Source organism: Oryctolagus cuniculus, chromosome 4, assembly GCF_051225735.1.
Source record: "Oryctolagus cuniculus isolate XC-2025 breed Fujian yellow rabbit chromosome 4, ASM5122573v1, whole genome shotgun sequence".
NCBI classification, from domain to species: Eukaryota; Metazoa; Chordata; class Mammalia; order Lagomorpha; family Leporidae; genus Oryctolagus; species Oryctolagus cuniculus.
In genome coordinates, this window is record NC_142870.1 from 120,507,400 (window position 1) to 120,531,185 (window position 23,786).

A 23,786-nucleotide genomic window follows, 5' to 3' on the forward strand; every position below is an offset into this window, starting at 1 on the left:
AGAGAGACTGAGCTCTCCCATCCACTGGTTCACTCCCCAAATGCCCACAATGGGCAGCCCTGAGCCAGGCTGAAGCCAGGAGCTGGGAGCTCAATGCAGGTCTCCCACATTCATGGGTAGCTAGAATCTAATCACATAAGCCATCCCTGCTGCCTGCCAGGGTCCATATCAGCAGGAAGCTGGACTCAGCAGCACAGTGAGGAAATCAAGCCCAGGCACTCTGATATGAAGCAAGCGTGTGCTACCCTGTGTCTTAACTGCTGCACCAAACATCCACATCCACCCTGAATCTTTTTGGTGACTGAAAACCAGAAGCAGAGGCTCAGTATTCGAGAACATGGCACTCAGCTGGATTTGCATAAGATACATAAAACTAAATTAATATTTCATATCAATTGCATTAATATTCTATGCCATAAATTAAAATCATACATAGTTGGAGACTGTTCTCCAACTACATATAGGATATTATTATAATTTGTAAATTATCAAAATTTATTATAAATTCTTTATAGGTGATAATATTTTCTGTATTACCAAACACATACAATTATATATAGTAGTTTGTGTCTATGTCATAAGTAACTTCCAGGTAGTCTGTAAAACTAAACACTCAAGATGCTTCCCTTATTGCTTTAAAAATGCTTCTATCCACATATTCCAGCACTGTGAACACACAAGTTCTGTGCCTGTTAGGACGGCCAGTGCTATGTGTGTTTTCGGGATATAAGCTCATTTATCACTAATCATGTTGTTTTAAAGAATTTTTTTCTAAAAAATATTATTCCTGAACAAAATAGTGCTTGGGAAATCAATGAATTGCAAAAAAAAAAATAACTATAGTGGAGTCAAACCCATTTCTATTGAACTGAGTGAAGTCAATAAAAGCCTGCAGGTTGGGCAGGAAAAATACAAGTGAAAATGTGTTGTAATCTTAAAATTCAGTAAGAACTCATTGCATGACTGATATAAAGTACAATTTCCAGGGTATGGGTAGTCTGGATTTTAGGGAGAGAATGGTTCCACAGTTGCTACAAAGGAAACATACTTTATCCATTATTGCAAGTGTCTTTCTTATAGGATTTTGTTGTACCTTTCTTTAAGATGTCAATAACAGCACACAGGCTATGCTTTATATACTGATATTTGAATATTTAGGTTGATGTTTCAGAAACAGATGATGTAAGAAATGACTAAAGCAGCACACCCTCAAGGAATAAACTATTTAAAAGAATCCTGCGGGTCGGCGCCGCGGCTCACTAGGCTAATCCTCCACCTAGCGGCGCCGGCACACCAGGTTCTAGTCCCGGTTGGGGTGCCGGATTCTGTCCCGGTTGCCCCTCTTCCAGGCCAGCTCTCTGCTGTGGCCCAGGAATGCAGTGGAGGATGGCCCAAGTACTTGGGTGCTGCACCATGGGAGACCAGGAGAAGCACCTGGCTCCTGCCTTCGGATCAGCGTGGTATGCCGGCTGCAGCACGCTGGCTGCGGCAGCCATTGGAGGGTGAACCAACGGCAAAGGATGACCTTTTGACCTTTCTCTCTGTCTCTCTCTCTCTGTCCACTCTGCCTGTCAAAAAAAAAAAAAAAAAAAAAGAATCCTGCAACTCTCTAGTGTGTTTGAATGGTGGATAGTATTGCTAATCACATGTAACATAGTGCTAGAGTATTTGAATAACATTAATAATAACATCAATAGAACTGATTTAATTAAATTTTGTACCATTCTCAATGCATGTAGTCTCAACTGCTGATGTTTTTGTCAATGCATAGCCTTAAACTGTTTTTAAATGGTAAAGATACGTATCCCATATTTTAATACACTACCATATGATCACACATCTGATAAAATTTACGCAGAGAAATATTTTAATGTTTTCTGTTTTAATACATTTCAAATGATTTTTCTTTAACGACAAGTTCATTAGCTTTTAGAAATTGAAAGTAAAAGATTCTCTTTTATTACAACTCAGACATTTCAAGATTTCTCAGAATTAACAGACTTTTTCAACCCACCTTTAAAATTAATCAAATCATTTTCTTTTTATACAAGTCAGATATCTTAGGATGTCTTAGGACTGTCAGACTTCTTCAGTCCTAAGAACAACGTTCTAGATCCACGTGTAATCTTGCTTGATGTAATAGTCACCCTTCCCCAAGCAGAGAAATGTTTCTTACTCTATTCATGTTCATCATAGACTGTAATAACGCCATGGCATACAGTGTGCACTGTACATAGACAACAGGCATATGTACATTATACACGATGCAATGAAATGTTGTTACCTTTTGCTTGAAGGACAGTTCACTGGAATGGCAGGATTGATAAACACTTGTTTTTGTCCCTTAAGATAGGTTGACCGAATCGTTCTGCATCACATCACTGCACAATTATGGCTTTAAAGGAAAGGTACAAGCCACAGGTCCTTGGGCTTTATATTATGACGTGGAACATATTCCAAATGACAAATGGAGGAGAAAGTGTACGACATCATGCTTCATGGTATGGCATACATGTACCAATTATTCCTACACTTAACTATGTGATGACTGACTCCATTAAGACTGCATAATGTACACAGTTATTATAAAAGTTATATATTATGCCACGGTACTAAAAATAAAATATATTCTTCTCAAATAGTGAAAATAAGATATCCTTCATGTCTTTCATGTCACATCTCCTCGTTTGACCGTGCCACTTTCTTGAATGAAATAATGTCCAATATTTTATCAAACAGTGACAGGGTGTGGGCCATTTCCTGAACATCAATGCTCTAAAAAAAAAAGTGATGACGATGATGGTGATGCCATTAAGTTGCTGAAATACCTTCCTGCTGCGTTCAATTCATGGTGAAAACTGAAAAACCAGACAAATAAATATCAATACCTTCTCGGTTACTGAAAAACCCAAAGTCCAATTAATTGTACGGTCACGGATTTCCCTGGTTGCTGTGCCCTGGATAGGTGCCGCAGCTAACTGCACGTCCTCCCCAAGACAGGCGCTCTCGCAGCTCCGCGCGCCGCGGTCACCGGCCGCCGCCGTCGTGGGCTCCTCGCCCCTCGCCCATCCCGGGACACCGCGATCCGTCCAGGCCAGAGGAGGGAAAGGAGCGGCACCGCGCGCCTTTTCTCTCGGCCCTAAAGAAAACCGCCCTTCTCCCGACGCACCAAAGGGCTCACGTGTTCCTGCTTCGGGAAGAAGGCACTTGCAAGTGAATACAATACGAGGGAAGGCAGAGGGCGGGGACCTCCTTCCAAGTGGCGCTCGGGGCTCCCTCGCCGCGCTGCCCCCGCCGTGCGTGCTCTCAGCATTTGCCTGAACCGAATGAAACGTGGGGACACAGAAGCTCCCGGGGGAGAGCGACCCTAACCCAGCCGCGGGGCGACGGGCGCCTAGGCCAGGGTGCCAGGCGGGGTCTGAGGCAGTTGGTGGGGGCTGCGGACACCCCGCCAATGGCGTGCACCCGCAGCCCCTAGCCCCTCACCGTCCGCGCGGTCCCTAAGCGGCCCCGGGCGCTCAAATGAGCGGGAAGCGGCCCTCGCCGCCGTCGGGCTCCCCGGCACCACTGCCTCGCGGGCGGCCGAGCACCGACACCGGCAGCACGACCTCCCCAGGGCTGAGCTGCTGCAGCCGCATGGACTCCTCGTAGGTGGGCAGATACTTGACCTCCTCGTAGCTGGGCAGCTGCAGGAAGACTGGCGAGACCACGCGGAGCTCGTGCTCCGAGGCGCAGGAGGGCGCCGAGCGTCCGCCGCCTGCCCGACTCCGGCCGCCGCCGCCACTGTCCAGCAGCGAATCCTGCGAGCCGGCGGCTGCCTCGTCCCGCAGGAGAGCCGGCGAGTCGTCGTCGTCGTCGGGCGGCCCTGCGCCCCCCGGCGCCCCTGCGCCCCCCGGAGGCCCGGGCCGCCCTTGCCCGGCTCGCGCCTGACCGCGCGGGTACCTGCGTGGGTTAGGGCAGATGATGCGCTGCAGAAAGTAGCCGATGGCGAAGAGCACGAGCAGGATAAGCAGTCCCGAGAGCTTGCGGACGAACCAGCCCACGTTGTCCAGGAAGGCGTGCAGCGGCAGCTTGCAGCAGCGCACCGCCGTGGCGTTGGCCGCGTCGCAGCAGCGCTCCCGCTCGCCGCACGCCAGCTCCGCGCAGCCCCCGCCGCCCCGCGAGGGCGCCACCAGCGCCAGTGCCAGTAGCAGCAGCAGCGGCAGCAGCGGCGGCGGTGCCGGCGCCACCGATAGGCCCTCGGTTGTGACCCCGGGTCCCCACATGGCCCGCTCAGACCTCTGCTAACACGCGGACAGGAGGTTCGGGGCGGGGGGCGGGGGGAGTCCGTCTGTCCGTCCGCCCTTCCCAGGCGCTCCGCTCGGGTCCCGCGCGCGCGCGCGCGCGCGTGCCGCCTCCCGCGCCTCAGCTACCCGCGGCCAGAGCAGCCCTCACTTGGCCACGCTTGGGAGGGAGGAGGAGCCCGAGGCACGCCAAGGCTGCGGGAGGCGGCTACTGCGAGCGGCCCGTGAAGCCTCTGGAGCTTCTGACCTTAACCTTGCGCGCCCAGTCGCAGGGGCTAGGCGCAAGGCGTCCAGAGCCTACCGAATGGCAGAGACTGCCTGCGAGGGGCCGCTGGGGGCATCTTGGTCGCGGCCAGCTGCACTGCTGCCCCTGCACCTTGTCACCCCCCGGGAGTGGAAGGGTTAACGCCCCGCGCTCAGCCTGGGAGCCCCCTGATCTTGATTAATTCAGCCGTCGCGCTGTTCCCAGCCAGACGCGCGCGGGGGCTCTCGCTCACATACATGTCTCAGTTTTAAGTGATTGGATTTCCCCAGGAATGTTATTTAAATTGACTTGCTACTGGGATACGCTTACCATCTTTCTTGTGATCTTTCTGATTAAAAATGGATGATGGCCATTAATGGCTAGTGCAGCCCCACTGCCATTCTGGAGTTGGGAGAGGGGGTGGCGGGGTGCTTCCGGATACTTTTGCTTTCAGGCAGGTTCTCCCCCTCCCCAAACCTCCAGAACTGGAGGGAATTCCTTGGGCACCACAGCATCACCAAAATAACCCCAGGGCATAGGTAAGTTCTCTGGGAAGGTGACCAGGGTTGACCAAGGTAAGAGGGTACGTGTATGCCCAGCAGCTCACCCGACCAGCCCCCACTGCACTGGAGCACAGAGCAGAGATTTGGGGTGGGGTGTAAAAGGAGGCCCCTTCTCCTGGGTTAGCAGATTATCTGTGAAATGTCAAAGGAGGGGAGTTAAGTGGTTGGCAGCGTTGCTGAGCATTGATCTGCGTCTAAAGGGTCTTTTTCAAGGTTATTCTTGTTTGCAAAGTTTGATTCTAGAGGAAGTCTGGGCTGGCACTTAGCTTGTGGAGCAGCGTCTACCTTGCCCCTCGGTCACCACTCCCTGGAGAAGTTCCTTAGCCCACAGTATACCCAGGAAGGATGCTCCCCAGGGTCCCTGACTGACCCCCCCCCCCCCCCCAGTCACATCCATACAGGGGTCAAGCAGCTGGTTAGGGCCTCAGCAGGGAGAGGCCTGGAGCTGGGCCAGTCTGAAATGGACAACCATTCCCCCACTTCTTAACACTGGGACCCCTGGAAATCATAGTCAACGAGAGGAAAAAAAAGCAAGCAACAAAGGCAAGCTCTGGAGACAAACAAGGTTCAACTCGAGGCTTGTTCACCATCAAGATTTCCCTCGGAGTATGTCCTGCACTTATCTCCTTAAGAGAGGGATCGCACCAAGGAGTTTGGGGGTGGTTGGAGGAGTCAGGTCATTGCCCAGCCTAAGACGCTGGTAGTGCTCTGCTGCTGGGAGCACCTGTCTCTGCCTCACCCTCCTTTCTTCTGGTGGGGAAGCTTCTAAGTGTCCCTCCGGGAAGGAAGCTTGCTTTTCTCCTTATTCTCTCTGTGCCTAGATCCAGGTCTCTGTGAGGAGACCTTAGGCCTATTTTGTAAAGCCTGATTGACAATGGCTTCAGACTGCACCAACATAATGGGATGAAAAATATGCATTTTAATGCAGTGACTATTGACAATATTTCTCTTTCATTCACCTGTTCTTTTGCTCAATTTACACCCAACATTTTTCTACATTTAGAGAACTCTGTTAGGTGCTCACCACATCGGAGAGAAAAACAGACTGTTCCCTAGCATGCAGTCAACCCAGGTTTGTACATTGAGCTTCTACTAAATGGAGAAAGAAAGAAAGGGCAGTTTCTTCTTTGATCACGACTTGTTCTTACTTTCCCAAAGGAAAAAGAAAATCATAGAATTTCAAACATCTCAGGGGTGAGGCGGTTTCAGAGCTTGAATTGGGCTTTGAATGTGAAATTGAAAAAAAAAAAACTACAAAGACTTCTTTGCGTTTTTATTATCTGATGTGTTTAAGAATCTCTGCCAATGGCAGCAGCAATGGTAATATGAAGGGGGAGTTGCATGGCTGGTGATGTGTAGGAGAAAATGTCCTGCCTGTTGTCATTTTGAAATCACTAAACAAACAGCATTTAAATGGTTTCTTTTCCATCTGCTTTAAAGAGTTAGTTTATTTGCAAATTTGCAGACCATAGTAAAATAATATAGATCTTATATAAAATAAAGCATTGAGCAATAGTAGTTATATGAAAACAAAGAAAAGGATGAGGTCTGAAAAATGAGTATGAAATGGAGTTTTATTTAATTTTTTTTCATTCCAAATTGATAGTCCCAAAGCATCATCCATTAAAGACCCTCTACAGGAAAATTGGTGCCTTGGTATTCTCTGATCTCTCAGTTTCACTTAATTCATTTTTATTTGCAATGTAACTCATTGCGTACAAGCTTTTGCAGGAAAGAAATGAAATCCTATAGCTTTAAAAGCCCCAGAAAAAGACATGATCTTCATTACTCAGCATCCTTATTCTTTTCTTTGTACTTAACACAGAAATGAATAGGTTAGATGTAGCTCCCAGAAAGTCATAAATTGAAGCCACTTAGGGAGGGAGGTGGAATTTAATCATAGTTCCATAGAATAGTCACAGTGTAAAAATTAAAATTAAAATAAAACCTCATTTTGTAAAAAAAATTGCACCAAATTGTGTTAATAAGTGCAAGAGAAAACAAGAAGCCTGGTGGGAGGGGGCTGAGTTTCACCTGCAAACCATCCTCTCATGAAGCCTGGCGTGGGCAAGATTAAGAACTTTACCTGCTTTCCCTCGCTCTGGTTCTTCATGATATTTTTTGAAAATTATCTCTTCCTGACTTACTTATGCTCATCTGAATGAATGCTAAATTAGCTGTAGTTTTTTTTTTTTTTTTTTTTACTTTTTTAGAACAGAAGAAAATAAAGAGAATATAGCAAAACTGGGTCGTATTTACCTGTGCACCCAGGAACTGTCCTGATAGCTTGAGAATGTTCTGTTCTGTCCCGTGACACTGGTCCAGAAGGAAACTTCTCTGATGTGCGCTGACCATTGGTGACTCCTGCCTTCAAGCCTGAAAAGCGATAGCTTTGCCCTTCCTTATCTATTCAAAATGTCTAGGCATCGCAGTTGGGACCTTGCGAACTAGCTGTCCAAAAGGATCCCTCGTTCAGGATATGGGGCATGGTTCCTTCCTACCAGGTTGCTATAGTGGATCTGTTAGCTCCTTAACCCCTTTCATTTCATGGTTTCCCTTTATTTGCTGTGTGTCCTTCCTGAGCAATGGTAAATTAAGAACCTTGTATGTATTTGCATAAATGTGCCTACCTACAAAAGATGTGCAGTCTGAGAAAATCTGTTTTGGAGTTTTTTTCAGACTGTATTGTCCCCTGTCCTCAGGTTGGTTATTGAAGGATGGGGAGAGAACAGTTGACACTACTCAGGCAGTGAGAATAATTAGTTGGTATTCCAGGGATGGATGCTTATGGCAGAGCCTGCAGGGCGCTCTGAGATTTTACACTGGGCGCAAGCACGGAGAAAGACAGCCCTGAGAAGCCCCGCAAGGCAAAGAGGAAAGGACTCTCAGGCAGAAGAAACTTCTTGGCGACAAGTCCCTGAGGTGGGAAGACCCTTTCCCTGTCCTTTGTTAGGCTTGGGGCAAAACCTGGGTCACTTCAATCTCAATGCTTGTGATTGTGCTCATAGATCCTCGTTGGTAGCAGCCAGCTACCCCCGCTGTCATCCAATTTTAAGTCCAAGCCAGTTCTCTGCAGGAGCCTAACAGCTTATGTTATTGTTGTTATCTTTGTATTTGGTCCAGCTCAGTGTCCCCTTGGAGACCAGAAGAGTGACAGCAACGTGCCTGTTCTTTCCACCCGACAGCCCTGAGTTGGGGTGGAGTACGGATTTCCTCTTTCAACTTTATGAGCTGGAAGCTAGTGATGAAAGGTCACTTGCTATTAGTAGGAGAAAAGGCAAAGTGAGAGGCTTGTATTTTTTTTTTCCAATTAGGCACAGCAGGAAATAGAAAAGCTTTCTCCCAAGCTTGAAGTTAAAGATAAAAGGTTAAGTAATTTTCAGGAAAGAAGATCTACATTTATGCTTGGCCTTTTGGCTTTTCAAAGAAATTCCATGGTCATTGTATTGTTTTCTCCTTACTGCAATCTGGAGGTTATGCTTCCTCCTTTTCACGGATGCACGTAGGTTAAGGAGCCTGAATCACAGTGTATACTAGTGTCAGGGCTGCATCGGGACGCCAAGGCTTACAAACCCAAGTCCATTGAAACAGTAGGCGGATATCCCACTCCCTCAGAGACCTGGACCAGGCCAAAGGCAGCACCCTGGAGAGGAGGCCCTTGTCTTCCCTTGACAACTCCTGAGGGAGAAAGAGGCCAATGATAAGGAAAATGAGGGTCAAGCTGGACTCTATTCTAGACCATGGGGAAATGATATTCTTTGAAGAAATCAAACTTTGGTTTCTACCATTTTGTGGCCACTTTCAGTAACCCATTGATAATGGTTTAGAAAATAATGTCATAGCCCAGCTATTTGTATGTATATTTATGCAAATAAAGCTAAATAAACTCCCCCTCTTCATTACATTTGATATTTACCCATGAACTAAGTTATCTAATGCTATCACTCTAAATGGCATACTCACATTCTTGGGAAAATTAGCACAGACTGAGTCCTGAAACATCTATGAATAGACGATATTATTAATCAATGAGCTAAACATTCTATTTTTAAATGTTGGCTTTATAACAATTTATCGGTTAATTTCTCATGGCAATCTTGTAGAACAGATGGACAACTTTCACTTTAGCCCTGATGATATAAGAACTAAGCCATAAATATTATGAGAAATGTATTTTTTACTTATTTATCTTTTAAAGATTTATTTTTTATTTGAAAGACAGAGTTATAGAGAAGGAGAGACAGAGGGAGACAGAGAAAGAAATAATCTTCCATCTTCTGATACACTCTCCAAATGCCTGCAACAGCCAGGTTGAAGCTAGGAGCCCAGAACTCGATTTAGGTCTCCCACCTGGGTGGTAGGGACCCAAGTACTTGAGTCATCACCTGCTGTCTACCAGGGTGGGCATATTCAGGAAGCTGGAATCAGGAACAGAGATGGGACTTGAGCCCAGGCACTGTGAAATGAGACGCAGCCATCCCAAGTAGTGTTTTGACCACTGTGCCAAATGTTCACTCCCTGTGAGAAGTATTTAGTTCCAAAAGCAACTGAAGTAAGAATTCCACTTATGTCAGTTGAATTAATTTCTTTCTCACTTATATTTTTTTAAAAGGTCAGATTGTTGAGATTAGAAAATATTTGTCAGTAGACTGGTGTACTAGCCAAATGCTCACATGGCAGAAAAGTGGTATAGCATGAAATTATTTCATAAGGTGAAACATTCTTAGGCTCCATTATTCTAATTTGAAGCCAGGTATGTACTCTTTTCCTCTTCTTCACTACAAGGAAGAATTGCTAGTTAGAGCCTCCTTCTGAGTGTGCTCTGTAAGCCCGCATGGAGTGTGACGTGAACGCATGGTCAGCAGCCTGCCCTGGCTTTACCATTACAGCCCTACAAGGCAGGGCACTGACCTTGACCCTGCCAACAGTCCCTGGGCAACAGAGCTGTGTTCCATCTCCCTAGTATTCTGCTTCTAACGTTCGATGGATGGAATAACCCTCTTTCCAGGCACCTGCCTTAAAAATTTTTTGAATACACTCAAAATATCCAAAATTTCTTTTTTTAAGATTTTATTTATTTATTTGAGAGGTAGAGTTACAGACAGTGAGAGGGAGAGACAGAGAAAGGTCTTCCTTCTGTGGGTTCACTTCCCAAATGGCCACAACGGTTGGAGCCGAGTCAGTCTGAAGCCAGGAGCCTAGAGCTTCTTCCAGTTTTCCTATACCAATGCAGGGACCCAAGCACTTGGGCCATCTTCTACTGCTTTCCCAGGCCACAGCAGAGAGCAGCTGGGACTAGAACAAGTGCCCCTATGGGATGCGGGCACCGCAGGCAGAGGATTAACCTACTGCACCACAGCGCCCCTCCCCCCCCCCCAATTTCTTTTAACAATTTTCTTTGTGGATTTATGTGACCATGAATTTGCAGTGGCCTCTTGGGGTATAATCTTAATCCTACGCCTCACCTTTCTTTCTGCTCCTTTCCTTCCTGCACCCTTTGCATCCAGAAATGAGCACTTGATGCAGCTGCCCAGACCTCTCTTGTAGAGCTGTCCCTTCCATTTGCAGTGCCTCCATTGGAATGACCTTTGCCCATCTCCACAGGTCAAAACCAGAAACATGCAGCTCCAGCGGCACCTTCTCTCCGAGACACCTTATCTACCCCTCCCTAAATCCACCTTATCCAACTGGACGTCATGCTTCTTTCTTCTCAGTCTTAACACCGTCTCCTATTTGTGGCAATTCTCATTCTATCTTGCATGTCAGGTAGTTATGTACACCTCTGCTCTGGTTTGAGGACAGTTTGTTTCCTCTTCAACTTGGGTTGAATTCCCATTGAGAGGGGTTAGCTTAGTGGTTAAGATGCCCGTGTCCCACATCAGAGTGCCTGGGTTTGGTTTCTGGCTCCAGCTTCTGACTCCAGCTTCCCACCAATGCCGGTCTGGGACGCACTGGTGATGGCTCAAGTAATAGGGTTCCTGCCACATTCATGGAAGACCTGAATTATGTTTCTGGCTCTTAGTTTTATCTCTGGCCCAGAATTGGCTGTTGTTGTGGGGTTGGAGAGTGAACCAGCCATGGGAGATCAATCTGCCTCTCTACCTCTCAAATAATAACAATAATAATAATAGAAGAAAGAATGGAAACAATCTGATTATGATGTTTAAATGTTGGACCTTTGGGAGACGAGTAGTATTAGATAAGGTCATTGGGGTCATCAGCATGGAGCCCCATCATGCCTTCTGGTAGCTTTCCAAGAGGGCACAGACACACACACACGCATACACACACACACACACACACACTCAATTTCTTGCCAAGTAATGTTCTGTGCTGCCTTGGCCTTCTGACAAGCAGGAAGGCCACCACCAGATGCAGCCCCTAGAGCTTGCACCAGAACTATGAGCTGAAATAAACCTCTTGGCTTTATAACTGTGCCAGTCCGTGGTAGTGTGTCATTAGCAATAGAAAACAGATTAAGACAACTTGGGATTTTCAGAAATGAGCTTTTGGCTGTAGACTGCCTGTGTGCCTCTGCAGCACAGTACTTCCTGTCTTTCTGTGTACTGGCCCTCTTTGGATGTTAGATTTTGGGGGGCTCACAGGGTTCCCCGGGACCCACGTGGCCTCCTGCACATTGCTGTGCTGTTGTTTGAATCTAGCTCCCCAATGCCTGGCTTCTGTTCTAGGAGCAATTCGTGAGGCAGAGCTCTCAGATGTGCTCGTCTGCTGCCCCTCTTTCCTTACTCCCGTTTAGCTGTTAGAACCCTCTAGTTACCTCCTGCTGCAAGGTCTATCCTGCTCCACCCAGGTCACAGGCCCACGGTGTTCATCATCCCATCTGACAGGCATCACTTTACACGGATGGGGCCCAGCTGGGACAAAATGAACGCAGCACATTCATGAAGACCCTGCAGGCCTCCAGAGTGCCGTGAGCAACGTCATCCGGGAACCTCTGCCAACCCGTCCGTAACAGGTGCCGAGCACATCTTTATTATGGAGTTGCTTTGCTAACACTTGTGAATCTGTTTGTATTTCCATTGTGAAATTCTGCTACCCGCAGAAGGAAGTACTTTTACCTGCGGCCTCTTTCAGGCCTGTGGAGGGGTGCCTCCCAGTTGTAGCGGTTGTAGCGACCTGGAGTTCAGAGGACAAGCCTTTGTTTACCCTGCGGTTTGCCTCCTGTAGTTACTGGGAGACGGAATTCTCAGGTAAACCGCTATCAGTACCTGGGCCCCTGTGGAGCTTTTGCTATCAGATTTCTCCTTCAGCCTTTATAGCTCAGCCCCCTCTCACAGGCTGGCTGATCCCTGGCTGCTGCACTTCCTTGTTAGTGGACTTCTGGCTGGCTCCAGATGGAATGGGGGGATGGAATGGGGGGAACAGGGGTATAGGAAAAAGCCAGGGCAGGGGCTCTGGCGGCTCCTTCCTGGCTCCCATGGAGGGCAGCTGTGGACCCGGCTTCCCCCAGGCTCCCACAAGAACGTCCCTCCTTCCTAAAGTTGCCAGTCTCCAGGCTGCCTCTCCATTTCCTCGTGGATTCTCAGCTCTGCCTGTGGAAATAGTTCCTTATATTGAATTTCCATCTGTTTTAAAAACTCAGAGTGGTTTGTTTTCCTAGTTGGAGCCTGCCTGACATTATGTGCCTGAACCACCTTGTCCGGTTCTAGGATGCAGAGATAATGAGTTACACAATTTCCCCGTTCCTGCAGACTGCACAGAGTAGTGTTTGCCTCCTCTACTGCCTAAGACAGGAACTATTTATCCCACTCATGGAAATGTAAAGTTGGCCTCAGCTACTAGTAACCATAATTATGTTAGTACCAGCTGTGTGACCTTGGCCATTTAATCTCTGGATCTGCATTTCCTCATCTGTAAAAAGAAGAGTATAAAAATATTGACCTTGAAGTCAGGCCCTGCTAGTGGCCTGGAAAAAGCCGTGGAAGATGGCTAAAGTGCTTGGGTCCCTGCCATCCACGTAGGAAACCTGGAAGAAGCTCCTGGTTCCTGGCTTTGGCCTGGCCCAGCCCTGGTCGCTGAGGTCATCTGGGGAGTGAACCAGCAGATGGAATATTGCTCTCTGTCTCTCTCTTTCTCTGTGTAGCTTTTAAATAAGTAAAAAAGGGGCCGGCACTGTGGTACAGTGGGTTAACACCCTGGCCTGAAGCACCAGAATGCCATATGGGTGCCAGTTAGAGATGTGGCTGCTGCACTTCCACTCCAGCTCTCTGCTATGGCCCGGGAAAGCAGTAGAAGATGGCCCAAGTGCTTGGGCCCCTGCACCTGCGTGAGAGACCCAGAGGAAGCTCCTGGCTCCTGGGTTTGTATAAATGCAGCTCTGGCCATTGCGGCCAATTTGGGAGTGAACCAGCAGATGGAAGACCTCTCTCTCTCTCTCTCTCTCTCTCTCTCTGCCTCTCCTCTTTCTGAGTAACTCTGACTTTCAAATAAATAAAAATAAATATTTTTAAAAATCTATGTTTTTCCCTCTTTTGTTTTTGTATTTTTCATAATTATGTTTCTATTTTAATGACCTTGGGTTTTCTAAATAATTTTTAAAATTTGATTCTCTGTTCACGTTGTAAGTTATAGCATAATTCTTTGTGGAATAAGATGTGAAATAAATGAAGAACACTAAATCTGTAGGGTTTTTAAAAGAATATGTTATGAATTATCCATCGATGTATTATTTTGTATCACCAAATTCCTTTCACAACATAATATCAATGGAGAAACTATATTTTAGATTGCTACATTTTCTTAGCATTGTGTGTCTTGGGAATCCAAGGGATATTTTCAAAATGGTTTCTTCATTTGAAAAGGAGGGAGGGAAGGAGAGAGAGAGAAAGAGAGAGAGAGAAACTGAGACTGACTCCTACTGGTTCATTCCCCCCAAAACCTGCAACATTGCAATTCAGGCAAAAACTAGGAGCTGGGAACTCAACTCTTGCACGGGAGAGCCTGGAAATAGTTATTTCAAAGGCATCACTGTTGCCTCCCAGGATCCACATTGGTAGGAGGAAACCGGAGTCAGGGCCTGGAGACAGGCCTTGCACCCAGGTACTCTGATTTGGGACACAAAGTTCTTCACAGCATCTTAACTGCTAGACTAAATGTCTGCTCCAGTTCAAGTGCTTTGCTCACGTGCCTCAGTCATTCTATTTCAGAATCAATTATGACAACCTTTATTAAATTCTCACGGAACATGTATTCTATGGGATGCTATTGTTTGGAAAAATGGCTTCATGGTTAAGTAAGTTTGGGAAATGCCAAGTGAACTTCAGTATTTCAGAGGCTTTCAGAATCTTTCATATTGTGATGCTCTGAGAGGGATCAATACAAACTGGCATTTTCCCAACCTGCATGACCAGGGAACATCCTCCACATTCTTCCCTTTTTTCTTAACTGAAACCCCAGTTACTCCTGCGAGGAACCAGTGCTCTGCAGTATAAGCTAACTTTCCGCAGGCTAGATTTTGCCTACACAGGCAAGTGCCTTCTTCAATAAATCCACAAGGAAATTTGAATGAGATGCTCACTTTCAGTTAAGAGTGTTTTTTAGGGTCTGACATTGTGGTATAGCAGGTTAGGCCAAGGCCTGCAGTGCTGGCATCCCATATGGGCGCTGGTTCGAGTCCCGGCTGCTCTACTTCTGATCCAGTTCTCCACTGTGTCCTGGGAAAACAGCAGAAGATGGCCCAAGTCCTTGGGCCCCTGCGCCCATGTGGGAGACCCAGAAGAAGCTCCAGGTTCCTGGCTTCCATTGGCCCAATTCTGGCTGTTGTGGCCATTTGGGGAGTGAACCAGTGGATGAAAGACCTCTCCCTCCCTCTCTCTTTCTCTCTCTCTCTCTCTCTCTCTCTGCCTCTGCCTCTCTGTAACTCTGCCTTTCAAATAAATAAATAAATAAATATTTTAAAAAAAATGTTTCTTGGGGACAGCACTGTGGTATGGGGGTAAAGCCTGCTCCTGCAGTGCTGGCATCCCATAAGGACACCAGTTTGAGGCCCGGTTGCTACGCTTCTGATCCAGCTCTCTGCTATGGTTTAGGAAAGCAGTAGAAGATGGCCCAAGCCCTTGGCCCCTGCACCCACTTGGGAAGACCTGGAGAAAGATCCTGGCTCCTGGCTTCGGATTAGCACAGCTCCAGGCATTGCAGCCAATTAGGGAGTGAACCAGCAGATGGAAGATTTCTCTCTCTCTCTGCCTCTTCTTCTTTCTGTGTGTAACTCTAACTTTCAAATAAATAAATCTTTTTTTAACTTTTATTTAGTAAATATAAATTTCCAAAGTACAGTTTATGGATTACAATGGCTCCCCCCCATAATTTCCCTCCCACTCGCACCCCTCCCATCTCCCGCTCCGTCTCCCATTCCATTTACATCAAGATTCATTTTCAATTATCTTTATATACAGAAGATCAATTCAGTATATATTAAGTAAAGATTTCATCAGTTTGCACCCACACAGAAACACAAAGTGTAAAAATACTGTTTCAGTACTAGTTATAGCATTACTTCACATTGAACAACACGTTAAGGACAGATCCCACATGAGAAGTAAGTACACAGTGACTCCTGTTGTTGACTTAACAATTTGACACTCTTGTTTATGGCGTCAGTAATCTCCCTAGGCTCTAGTCATGAGTTGCCAAGGCTATGGAAGCCTTTTGGGTTCGCCGACTTCAATCTTATTCAGACAGGGTCATAGTCAAAGTGGAAGTTCTCTCCTCCCTTCAGAGTACCTCCTTCTTTTATGGCCCCACTCTCAAATAAATAAATCTTTAAAAAAGGGGTTTTTAGCTTCAGATAACTTAAAAAACCAAAATTCACCTTATAATAATAAAAGCAGATTTATTTAAAAGTAAATGTACATTTTTAATGCCAGACCTTCCCTGTTTTTGCTTAAAGTTAACTAGTCTGAGCAGAAATATAAAGTCTAGGACCACGTCACTAAGGTGACATTTTAGCTGTCAATAACATGGAGCCACGATATTTACCTTTAGACAGTTAGATTAGAAATGAGCCCAAGAATAGAATGAAAGGGATCTAGCTGTGAATAGAAGAACTTTTAAGTGACATGCTTGGGAAACAGAAGGAATTACTTTTGAGCACTTCTCCATATATATAAACCTCAAACACAAGGCATAATTTTATAAAGATTGACAAGGGTAATCTATAATTAAAGCGGTTCAGAAAGACATTTTAACAGTGATTTACTTTTTCTTAAAGCAGAACAAAATGGATGCTGCTAAGTGGAACCACCTAATAATAAAGCGTCTGGCTGCCTGTCTGTGTGCTTCCAGAGAACGCGTGGTGCTGGCTCAGACGTCTCATTCCTCCTCTTAGGCAGACAGCTATTCCCAGAGAGTCCATAGCCTCTTCCCAGCACAGTTTTCCTGTCACAATCAAAATCATAACAGCTACCGTTTTCTTCATGTTTAACATTTACACACTGCTTGCACACGAATCATCTTATTTGTTGTAATAACAAGATGGATCGGGACAGTAATGGTAGAGACAGTTATGCCTGGTGGTTAGGAATTCAAGTTATGGAGTCAGACAGACCTGGGTTTAAATCCAGTTCTGTCACTGGCTCTGAGACTTTAGATCCAACAATTAGATAATGGTATCTAATTTAAAAGATTTTTATAAAGATTAATGACATAATCCAAAGTGCTTGGTGCATAGTAGATGTTTGTTAAATACATTATTTTTAGGAAATTTAGAAAAAAATAGATGAAAGAAGAATGACTTGTTAGGGGTATCGCAACAGGAAGTGCTAGCATTTGAACTCTGGTCTTCTCATTCCCAGCAGGGAAACCACCATGAGCCATCTGCTGCGAGACGGTTGCCTACCTCCTACCTGGTGAGCATGCTGCTGACCCTGCCCAACAGGCCTTTGCATGGTGTCAGGATAGAGGGAGTGCAGTGGTCCAAAGTGGTACATTTTAGAATTAGGCAGACAGATTCAAAGCCTAGTGTTGCTACTTATGCGATGGTGATCATGATTCAGAACCATTGTGAGAATTCAATGAAATGATGTTTGGAAAGTGACCAGGTAGATGATGGCTATGGTTGAGAAGCCCCAGGGGGTTAGGAGGCGCCTTCTTTATATCAATCTGGACAAAACAAGGCTTGAAGCGGCCCCAGTCCTTACCCAATCAGGTGGAGACTTAGGCTGAGATATAGAGAAAGGGATAGAAAGGCTTTCTCTTCCCCATTATTTTTTAACAATCTTGTTTATAAACTTTATCTGCATAACCCAAAATAAAATATTAAAGCTGCTTAATAGGCCCTTAGAAGTAACATTTTGGCAAGCTCTTCTGAGCATGTTTACTGAATCTTGGGTTTGTAGTTACAGTAAGTCAATATGTGCTTTTAGATATAATTTGAGGTTTACGCTTAAATATTAGATGCATAAAAGAACACCAGAGAATGGAATATTCAGATAACACTGTTCCAGTGCTTGAAATTAACTCTCATTGACTGGGGCTAATATAAGCATTTAGGTGTTTCAAAAATGGTATCTTGGATTCTATGAGCCTGGAGAACACTGGAGGCAAGGAGGAGAGCAGGAAGTATCCCTGGGGAGGAGGGACTGGCTCCACCAAGGAGACAGAGGGAGTTGTGAGCTTCAGTTTGAGGCAGGAGTTGGGACAGGAAAAGATACTGAGAGCTGTGGGTCACTGCAAAGTGAAATGTATACAGCAGATCATATGGTCTAAAGAACAGAACAGGTGCAACAGTCTGAACATACAGATACTAGAATGTTGAGTCAGTAGTGCCCTATGGCAATAACCACATTTCTCTGTTCATTGACTCCTGTCCTTGCTCGTTGGTATAAAGTAGGGCCATCTCATCTGTTAGCTCACTTCATGTGCTTTTACAGCTGAGAATTAAAATGCCTCCATCAAGAGCTGGGATTTATAGGACCTCCCCTTATACCAAAAGCATGCAGCAGAAGTGACTCAGGCTCACTTCCAAGGCTAGTCTTAATAGGTAATAGAGCTTCCACCTGCTCACTCTCTTGGGACGCTTGCCCTTGGAGCCACATGTCAGGCCACACATCATGTCAGGCTACATGAAGAGGTCTCACATGGATGTTTTAATTGATACTCCCAACTGGGCCCCCAGCCAATAGCCAGCATCAACCACCAGACATGTGAATGAGCCTTTAGAGGTTTCCTACTTCCTTGTCTTTGAATCTTCCAGCCAAGGCCCTGAACACTGAGGAGCAGATCCGAACCAGCCTTGCTTGTGCCATTTGAAATCTTGACTCACAGGAACTGTGGAGATGAACAATTATTGTTCTTGTTTTTCTAATATTTATTTATTTGAAAGGAGTTACAGAGGGGGAGAGACGTCGTGGGGCGTAGGGGGAAAGAGAGAGAGAGAGGGAATGAATCACTCTTCCATCCACTGGTTCACCCCCCAAATGGCTGCAATGGGTGGAGCTGGGCTAATCTAAAGCCTGGAGCCAGGAGCTTCATCTGTGTCTCCCATGTGGGTGCAGGGGCCCTAGCTCTTGGGCCATCTTCTGCTGCTTTTCCCAGGCCATTAGCAGGGAGCTGAATCAGAAGTGGGGCAGATAGGACTCAAACTGGTGCCCATATGGGATGCCAGCACCACAGGTGGTAGCTTTACCTGCTATGTCACAACACTTGCCCCCCAGGAGTATCTAAGCTTTGAGGTGATTCACTACGCAACCATAGTAATCAGAGAAAATGCTCTCTCTGATTGTTTCTGGGAATCCCTGAATGTCTCCAATGTATCTAGCATTTTTCTCTCATTGCTCAGTCTTGTTTCCTGAGCAATAGTCATTGCTCTTGAAGACATGACAGAGGCCAGGGCTGTGGCGTAGCAGGTAAAGCCACTGCCTGAAGTGCTGGCATCCCATATGGACACTGGTTCAAGACCCAACTGCTCCACTTCTGATCCATCTCTCTGCTATGGCCTGGGAAAGCAGTAGAGGATGGCCCAAGTGCTTGGGCCCCTGCACCCACGTGGGAGACCCAGAAGAAGCTTCTGGTTCCTTTCTTCAGATTGGCCCCACTCTGCCTGTTGCAGCCATTTGGGGAGTGAACCAGCAAATGGAAGATTCTCTCTCTCTCTCTCTCTCTCTCTCTCTCTCTCATGCACGGTCTCTACCCCTGCTTTTCTGTTACTCTACCTTTCAAGTAAAGTAAATAAATCTTAAAAAAAAAAAAGAAGAAGACGACATGCAGAATGCAATGCCTTCCACCAATACTACTGCAAGAGTGACTTGCATTAGGTGTAATTAGATTAGATGTGATTACAAACAGGTTAAGCCTATTCGGGAAACTCAGCTATAGCTGGAGAATTTTGATGAATTGTTTGAATTAAGTAGGGGAGAGGCTGGATGACCATCATGTGATAGACAGATCCCATGTGCTTTGTGTGTTGGTTTAGGTGCTGTATGTAAGTGTGCTTCTGTGTCCTTTCATACGCAGGGTTTGTTGCAAGCTGGGAGTGAAGTGGCAGACAGGGGTTCAGTGGCGGGGGAAAGGTTGTGCCACAGGCAATATGACCCTTCCTAGGTGTGTTCATTCAGTCGTAGGCTCTCGCCTGCGTGCCCCACAGTCACCTTCCATTCAGGAGCCTCAAGGAATTGGGATGCACAAGGAATCAGGACTTTATGTATGTACTATATGTACTTTAGCCACTGGAAAATATCTGATTTTGTACTAGACTAGCTCAAAGGAAGAACACTTAGAATCTTGTTTGTCTGAACATCCAAGAAATCTGAAGGAACTGTGGCTTAAATAAATGGTTTTATTTATATTTTTCTCATTTAAAATGAGAAAAAATAAATATTTATTTTTATTTATAAAATAAATAGTGCCACCCTCCCACTGTCATTTAAAATAAGCCTAGAGGGAGGTGAAAGGGAGCTGGTAAGTAGTTCTATGATGTCATCTTGTTGCCTCATGGTTGCAACACAGCAACTCCACGTCCAGACACCACATCTGAATTCCAGATGTGGAAGGAAGAAAGAAGGGAAAATATAAAATGTATAAGTCCATTAGAAAAAAATGAATGTGCTGGATTGTCTTTCATTGCCTTAACAAGCTCTCCTAGCAACTCTACTCAGACAACTCTTTTTATACCACATGGGACAAGTTATGTACCTGGCCCTGGCTAGGCAGTTCTGGGTTATGTAGTTTAATAGGTAGGTACACTCTACCTTAACTGTACTGGGGGTATGATGGTTAAAAACATGGATTTCTGGGACCAGTGCTGTGGTGTAGCAGGTAAAGCTGCCGCCTGTAGTGCTGGCATCCCATATGGGTGCTGTTTCAAGTCTCAGCTGCTCCAGTTCTGATCCAGCTCTCTGCTATGGCCTGGGAAAGCAGTAAAAGATGGCCCAAGTCCTTGGGCCCCTGCACCTGGGTGGGAGACCTGGAAGAAGCTCCTGGCTCCTGGCTTTGGATCAGCGTAGCTCTGGCTGTTGCGGCCAATTAGGGAGTGAACCAGCGGATGGAAGACCTCTCTCTCTCTGTCTGCCTCTTCTTCTCTGTGTAACTCTTTCAAATAAATAAATCATTAAAAAACATGCACCTAAATGAAAGATCTCTGCAAGTGAGATCCCAGTGGAAAGAACGGGGCCATCAAAGAAGGAGGTACCTTTCTCTGAAGGGAGGAGAGAACTTCCACTTTGGCTATAACCCTGTCAGAATAAGATCGAAGTCGGCGAACTCAAGAGGCTTCCATAGCCTTGGCAACTCATGACTAGAGCCTAGGGAAATTACTGATGCCATAAACAAGAGTGTCACATTGTTAAGTCAACAACAGGAGTCACTGTGCACTTACTCCTCATGTGGGATCTGTCCTTAATGTGTTGTCCAATGTGAATTAATGCTATAACTAGTACTGAAACAGTATTTTACACTCTGTGTTTCTGTGTGGGTGCAAACTGATGAAATCTTTACTAAATATATATAGTGAATTGATCTTCTGTATATAAAGAGAATTGAAAATGAATCTTGATGTGAATGGAATGGGAGAGGGAGCGGGAGATGGGAGGGGTGCGAGTGGGAGGGAAATTATGTGGGGGAAAGCCATTGTAATCCATAAACTGTACTTTGGAAATTTATATTTACTAAATAAAAAAACATGGATTTTGGAGTCTTCTGATATTGTTTCTGGGACTGTTTAGAGAGGTCACATAGCATGCTGGGAAAAACGTAGGCTTTGGAATTGGAAGGACAAAGGGTGCCTCTCAGCACCTCATTTTCCCTGATCATTAGGGTTATATTATACTAAATTTAAAAAGACACATAAAATGTCCAGCACAGCACATAGAGCACTAGCAGATCAGTTAGTTTTTCTGCCTTTGAGGGGTCTCTTAAGGATCTTAACTAGGAGCTTCAGAGTCCAGACCGATAAGATTCTCCCAAGTGTCCTGCGCCCTTTTGAACCAGTAGAGAGAAAACCTCAGAGCGAGGGCTCCAGGGAATGTGAACCTTTAATGTCAACAGAGACAAACAAAACTCATGCAACAGGTTTGGGGACTTTGGGAGCGTTGACCAACCCTCTGAACTCCTTCTGCAGAAGTCCTGGCAATGTGGAGGTATGTCAGGGTGTCCAGTGAATAGCTGTGTCTATAAAGAGGTAATAAAATTAAGTGGTCAGCATCTCTCCTTGGTCAGAGGACGTGGCCTCATGGAATACAAGGTAAGAGTGATCCATGCTGGCTTAAAGGCCTTCATGAATTACTTGATATGACAATGGCAGAAAGTGACATTATGGTATGATCACCTGGGATTGAAGAGAGCATCCAAAGGCCATTTCCCCAGTCTGGGCACATGTAGGCCAAGAGCTGTGGCTGTGAGATTAATTACTTGAGGTACTGCTAACGGCCAGAACAGACTCTCCAAACGCTCACCATCAGATGCGTAGCCCCTCCCCCCCCACCCCTTATGGATTTCAAAACAGGTCCTGACTGGGGCAATTCTTCTCTAAGCAGTGATTTGGGAATTCAGACCTTTTTCGGATCACATATAGCTTATTACCAATTCATCCACTAATTTGTTTAAAGCCAGTGGAAAGGTCAAGAGTATGGAGATCCCACATGGGTGGTTTTGTGGGGCCATATGGCTAAATATGTGACTCATGGACTAGAAATCAGCACATGCTACATCTTACTGCAAGACAGGCTGGGAAATACAACAGTGAGATGAGCAGGTGGATTTAGTGGACACCTAGTCAGTGTCTGCGGTGAGAGGAAAACAGAGGCCAAGTCTAAGATATAGCCTTTGAATGATCCTAGCCAGAATGGAGGTATTTTTTTTTTCAGTACCAAATGACCAAAATTTTTTATTTGTGTGGGGAGCAACTCGGACTAGACTAGGTTACTGGAATTAAGACTTATTCTATGCATCTGCTCTCCCACAATATGGCGCTGGGAGAGGAGTAAACAACTTCTACACAGCTGCCTCCAGTTCGACCAATAACCTGCAGGAGCTGATCCTGCTCCTGATTGGAGGAGAACAGTGTGCTCGGCGTGTGGGTAGCAGAGTTGGGATTGGTGGAAGAGACTATAAAGGAGGAGAGAGACAACATGCACCAGGAACATCCGGATAACGCCGGCCGGCGGTGTGCCGCTCCCCCACAGAAGTGGGGAAAGTGGCAGGGGGGCCTGCCCCTCCGCGGAGGTGGAGGGGTCAGCAGCCAACCTGGGAAGGACCAGCAGCAAACCCGGGAAGGGCAGAGCAGACAAAAGAACAGCGCAGGGTCCAGTGTCGTTCCTCCACGAAGAGGGGGAGCGACAATTTGACTAATTCTATTTCATAAATTAGTATGATAGTCACCCTTGTTCATTAGATTTTGGCAATAAAAAAAACAAGCAGTCTTGTACAGAACAGTGAACATGCTGAGAATGAAAGGATATGTGAGAGGAAAAAGGTCTGAATTCCCAAATCACAGAATTGAGTTCTGAAGTCACTAAGTCTGTCTCCTCTATTTTGAATTTAGTTTCATTGCAAATGTAGGCAACCCTCTTTGCAGAAAGTGTGCTAGGCATTGTGAGACACAAACAGAACCTAGATCCTGCCTTCCCCCACTCACTGCCCTGAGGAATGATGGTGTCAGGGTAGACAGAGGCAACTTTTATGTGTGTGATTGCTAAATGACAGGGGACATTTCAGAGGTGTTTACATGTTAGTGGAATAAGAGTGTGATCAAGCTAGTAGCCATTGATAGACATTAGTTTCAGACAAGTGGTCCTTAGAGTGTGATCCCTGGACCGGCAGCATCAGGTTCCTTTGGCAACTTGTTCCAATTGCTGGTTCTCAGGCTGCCCCCAGATCTACTGGATGAGAAACTCCAGAGTAAGCCCAAGTAGTCTGTGGTTTAGCAAGCCCTCCAGATGAGTCTAATAGAAGTCTGAGTCTCCTGTTTCCAAGTGTATCAGCTCTGCAGATTTTTTTAAAGGTTTATTTATTTTACTTGAAAGTCACAATTACACAGAGAGAGGAGAGGCAGAGAGAGAGAGAGAGAGAGAGAGAGAGAGAAGTCTTCCATCCTCGGGTTCATTCCCCAATTGGCCACAACGGCCGGAGCTATGCCAATCTAAGCCAGAAGCCAGGAGCTTCTTCTGGGTTCCCACGTGGGTGCAGGGGCCATCTTCTACTGCTTTCCCAGGCCATAGCAGAGAACTGTATCAGAAGTGGAGC

At 45.9% G+C, this 23,786-nt stretch overlaps 1 protein-coding gene across 1 annotated transcript; it reads right to left on the minus strand.

The window, feature by feature from the left end:
- Positions 1-1,849: 1,849 nt before the first annotated feature.
- Positions 1,850-7,060, minus strand: C4H3orf80 (chromosome 4 C3orf80 homolog). The gene has a single exon (XM_070072596.2). The coding sequence runs from the start codon at positions 4,263-4,265 to the stop codon at positions 3,519-3,521; it is 747 nt and encodes a 248-aa protein (XP_069928697.2). The 5' UTR covers positions 4,266-7,060; the 3' UTR covers positions 1,850-3,518.
- Positions 7,061-23,786: the final 16,726 nt, after the last annotated feature.

Coding starts and splice junctions, on each gene's coding strand:
- C4H3orf80 (XM_070072596.2), bottom strand. CDS start 4,265: ATGTGGGGACCCGGGGTCACAACCGAGGGCCTATCGGTGGCGCCGGCA.